The sequence below is a fragment of the Salvelinus fontinalis genome, unplaced genomic scaffold (genome assembly GCF_029448725.1).
Source record: "Salvelinus fontinalis isolate EN_2023a unplaced genomic scaffold, ASM2944872v1 scaffold_0002, whole genome shotgun sequence".
Classification (NCBI taxonomy): Eukaryota; Metazoa; Chordata; class Actinopteri; order Salmoniformes; family Salmonidae; genus Salvelinus; species Salvelinus fontinalis.
Genome location: NW_026600211.1, coordinates 397,602 through 402,500, shown reverse-complemented (window position 1 = coordinate 402,500; position 4,899 = coordinate 397,602). Strand labels below are relative to the sequence as shown.

At 43.7% G+C, this 4,899-nt stretch overlaps 1 protein-coding gene across 1 annotated transcript in view; it reads left to right on the top strand.

Annotated features, from left to right (window-relative positions):
• Positions 1-4,354, top strand: part of LOC129841881 (cellular retinoic acid-binding protein 2-like) — a 16,776-nt gene extending 12,422 nt beyond the window's left edge. Inside the window, exons 3-4 of the mRNA XM_055910215.1 lie at positions 2,200-2,316; positions 3,675-4,354. Coding sequence (XP_055766190.1) covers positions 2,200-2,316; positions 3,675-3,725 — 168 coding nt within the window. The 3' untranslated portion in view covers positions 3,726-4,354. The remainder of the gene's footprint in view (positions 1-2,199; positions 2,317-3,674) is intronic.
• Positions 4,355-4,899: the final 545 nt, after the last annotated feature.

The window sequence follows — 4,899 nt, the reverse complement described above, 5'->3', positions numbered from 1 at the left end:
TTTGTCACATAATAATTTGAATGGACTCACTCTGCAATTATAGTGTTTGACTACCTTGTCTCTGTACCCCACACATACAATTATCTATAAGGTCCCTCAGTCGAGCAGATAATTTCAACACAGATTCAACCACAAAGAACAGGGAGGTTTTCCAATGCCTCGCATAGAAGGACACCTATTGGTAGATGGGTAAAAAAAAACATTGAATATCCGTTTGAGCATGGTGATGTTATTAATTACACTTTGGATGGTGTATCAATACACCCAGTCATTACAAAGATACAGGCATCCTTCCTAACTCAGTTGCTGGAGAGGAAGGAAACTGCTCAGGGATTTCACCATGAGGCCAATAGTGACTTTAAAACAGTTAGACTTTAATTGTCATCAGAAAGGACTAGGAGTATTTTAGGATAAAAATAAACGGAATAGAGCTAAGTACAGGCAAAATTCTAGAGGAAAACCTGGTTCAGTCTGCTTTCCAACAGACACCGGGGTACAAATTCCCCTTTCAGCAGGACAATAACCTAAAACGCAAGGCCAAATATACATGGGAGTTCCTCACCAAGGCGACATTGAATGCTCCTGAGTAGCCTAGTTACATTTCTTACTTAAATCGGCTTGAAAATCTATGGCAAGACTTAAAAATGGCTGTCTAGCAATGATCAACAACCAACTTGACAGAGGTTGAAGAATCTTTTTAAAGAATAATGTGTATATTTGTACAATCCAGGTGGGCAAAGCTCTTAGAGACTTACCCAGAAATACTGACAGTTGTAATCACTGTCAAAGGTGATTCCAACATGTATTGACTCAGGGGTGTGAATACTTATGTAAATTAAATATTTCTGTGAATGTTCAATACATTTGGAAAAACCTCTAAAAACATATTTTCACTTTGTCATTATGGGATATTGTGTGTAGATGGTTGAGAAAAAAAATCATATTTAATCCATTGAATTCAGACTGTAACACAACAAAATGTGGAATAAGTCAAGGGGTATAAATACTTGCTGTAGGCACTGTATACATTACACACACACACACACACACACGCACGCACGCACGCACGCGCGCGCGCGCACGCACACACACACACACACACACACACACACACACACACACACACACACACACACACACACACACACACACACACACACACACACACACACACACACACACCCCTCTGTACTCACATTAATCTCTGTCCCACACCCTATCCACTGTCCCTAATGAAAGCTTCGACTCATGTTTGACCCCTAAGCTACAACTCCCCAGGTTTTATCTGTTAGGGGAAACCCAGACCTGTGGACTGTGGAGTGCTAGAGGGACCATGGGATATGACCCAGTGTTGGCTTGGTCTCTGCTTCCACTGGGTTGATCTATGCTTTTACTAATGCCTCTTTAAGGTCTACATACTCTATTTAATTTGGCATTTCCCATATTTTCACTGATACCATATGAAACCCCTCCCTTAGTCTCCTAGGAACAATCTCACTGCACCATTCTCCACTTCTGTCCCGTCTCTCTCTCTCTCTCAGTCTCTCTCTCCTCTCACGTCTCCTCTCCTCATCTCGTGCCCCATCGGCCCTCGGTCGGGATCGCTCCCTCCTCTCTCCTCGTCTCTCCGTCTCCCGGCTTACGTCGCTCGTCCTCTCACCGCCCTCCCTCTCATCTCGCCACCTCTCTCTCCCTCATTCTCCTACCCCCTCGTCATCTCACCGCTCCCCACTCTCTCTCTCTCTCTTCTCCTCTCTCTCTCTCTCTCTCTCTCTCTCTCTCTCCTCTCTCTCTCTCTCTCTCTCTCTCTCTCTCTCCTCTCTCTCTCTCTCTCTCTCTCTCTCTCTGTCTCTCTCTCTCTCTCTCTCTCTCTCTCCTCTCTCTCTCTCTCTCTCTCTCTCTCTCTCTCTCTCTCTCTCTCTCTCTCTCTCTCTCTCTCTCTCTCTCTCTCTCTCTCTCTCTCTCTCTCTCTCTCTCTTTCATTCTTGCCATGTGTCCCTATCAAACTCTCCCTCTGATGGCCTCTGCTTGGCTGTCTCCAGTTTTTCTCTCACTCTTACCAATTATTGTTCTATCCATCCATCCATCCATTCACCACCCGCCCATCTGTCCAAAACATGACTTTCATCTCTCTGATGCTCATCTAACTATATTGCATGTCTGTCTGTCTGTCTGTCTGTCTGTCTGTCTGTCTCTCAGAGTCTTCCAAAGTGGGAGACAGACAGTAAGATCAGCTGTGAGCAGACTCTGCAGAAAGGGGAGGGACCTAAGACCGCCTGGACCCGAGAGATAACCAATGACGGCGAGCTCATCCTGGTAAGACTCTCTACTGGCTACCTGTCCTGTCAATCAACCACAGTTAGAGGCATTGTACTGTACAACCGTCCATTGATACATTTTGAACACAGTATGCTTGAGGACCTCAGTCATTTTCCTTCCACACAAAGAAAGGAGGACTCACCTCATCCACTACCAATGTGTAACATCCATCTACTGGAGCCTACACACTGTGGGGCCAGGAAGTTTTTCCATAATACGATAGTCATCCCGCCACTCCATTCAGATCAGTGTTAACGAGGGAGGGAGGGAGGGAGGGAGGGGAAGAGGAGGAAGATAAACAATTTAGGTCTACTGGAACAAGGGGCACAACTTTCAATTTCATTCTGAAATTGCATTTTTGTCCCCCCCAGTTGTATCATTGGAATGTGATACAAAACGTGGCAACGGTGTGCTTTAGGACCATGCGGGTCCCTCCGAGCGTCGGGTAGGCTGTTTGGACTGTTTATCCAACCTGATTTAGTATATTTTTTTAATACAAAAAAGTTATGTCCCGACCACTTCTAAAACCAAAGTTGCGCCCCTGACTGGAACGTATAGCTAATGATCATCATGTGTGCCACTGTGTGGAACGTATAGCTAATGATCATCATGTGTGCCACTGTGTGGAACGTATAGCTAATGATCACCATGTGTGCCACTGTGTGGAACGTATAGCTAATGATCACCATGTGTGCCACTGTGTGGAACGTATAGCTAATGATCACCATGTGTGCCACTGTGTGGAACGTATAGCTAATGATCACCATGTGTGCCACTGTGTGGAACGTATAGCTAATGATCATCATGTGTGCCACTGTGTGGAACGTATAGCTAATGATCACCATGTGTGCCACTGTGTGGAACGTATAGCTAATGATCACCATGTGTGCCACTGTGTGGAGAGACATGAAGCTCAACATGAAAACTGCCACTCTGTAAAAGGACGCGTCGTTAGAGCGAACACAAGTGAACCCGTCAAACCAGAGACGACTCCCTCGTTTCCTGGAATTTGTCAAGGACCATGAACAAATGCATCTGATGCATTGCACAATATGTGGTCTGTCTCTGATCATTCCATCTCTCATGCTGAGTGTTGGGCTTCTAATTCAATTAGTCAACTTAGATCTAAAATCGTATGGTTTCCATGGTTTAAAAGGCCAGCAGGTTGTAATGCAGGAGTCGTTCAGGACACCTCTTGTTGGAAGAGACACAGTCACAGACAGGGACTGAACAGGATGGACAGAGACTGTGTTAATGTTGGATATGAATGCTTCTATTGAAAAATGCACATCTTTATAAATTCCTTGGATATGAATACCTATATTAAATATATGTATAAATTCCTCTCATTCCAGACCATGAGTGCGGAGGATGTGGTGTGTACCAGAGTCTACGTACGAGAGTGAAAGAGGAGACAACTCTTCATCCTTCCATCTCTCTCACTCACTCACTCACTCACTCACTCACCACTCACTCTCTCACTCTCTCACCACTCACTTCACAAACCCCCGGCCAGAATGGGAAGGGTGAAAGCAGCTTGTAGAATCTAGTTTAACTCCAGTATATCTGTCACAAAACCATGGGATTGAACCCAGTCTAGTTGACCTATATCTATTAAAGTCCGTCTTGCCAATGTTCTGTCCACTTACTCAGTGAGGTTGTAAACCTGAAAGTGTGTCTTTTTCTGAGTCTTTGTACGTGCAAGGTTGTTGATCCATGTGTGTGTGTGTGGGTGTGTGTGTGTACGTGCTAGTCAGTGGAGTAGGTCTAAGTGTGTGTATCAGTGTCTGACTATATTTGTAGTTGTGTAAACCTATCTATGAGCTCTTCCAGTTATAAGGTCAGTTACTTTGTGTCCGGTCTCTCTCTCCTTCTCTCTTCCCTCTTTTTTCTCTATGTCGATAAAGTTGTATATTTATTACACTAGATCTGATACCGTGTTGCTACGGTTTTTACTTTGTCTCTTTTATATAAAATCTGATCAAAGGAAATTATGCTTTCTATGGGAAGACAATAAAACACGATGTTGACTCCATACGGTTTTGGTTTTTGGTATCACACACACACACACACACACACACACACACACACACACACACACACACACACACACACACACACACACACACACACACACACACACACACACACACACACACATCCTGACACCCACATGAACGCATGCTCACACACTTACTTACACACACAAACAGTACAGATGTAGGATGTTAATTTGAGCCAGTTTGCTACAGCAGGAAAATAATCCAGCAGAAACAGGAAATGTGAATTATTATCTGGATTATAACTAATGGCCATTTTTGTAAGGGGTTGGGAAATTTTTCGAAAGGAAAAATCTAGTTTAAAATTTTTACGTGGAAATTACAAACTTCAGAAGCCCTTTTAAACCTCAACTACACAACAAGTTTTAGATTTCCTGCATTGCAGGAACAATCTCCGGCAACAGAAAAGTTGATCAAAAGAATATCCTACATCTGTAAATACTCAAGGACTAAGATTTTACTGGTAAATACCGCTTTATGGTTTGTGAGTATAACTGTAACTCACCATTGGCGTCTAAAT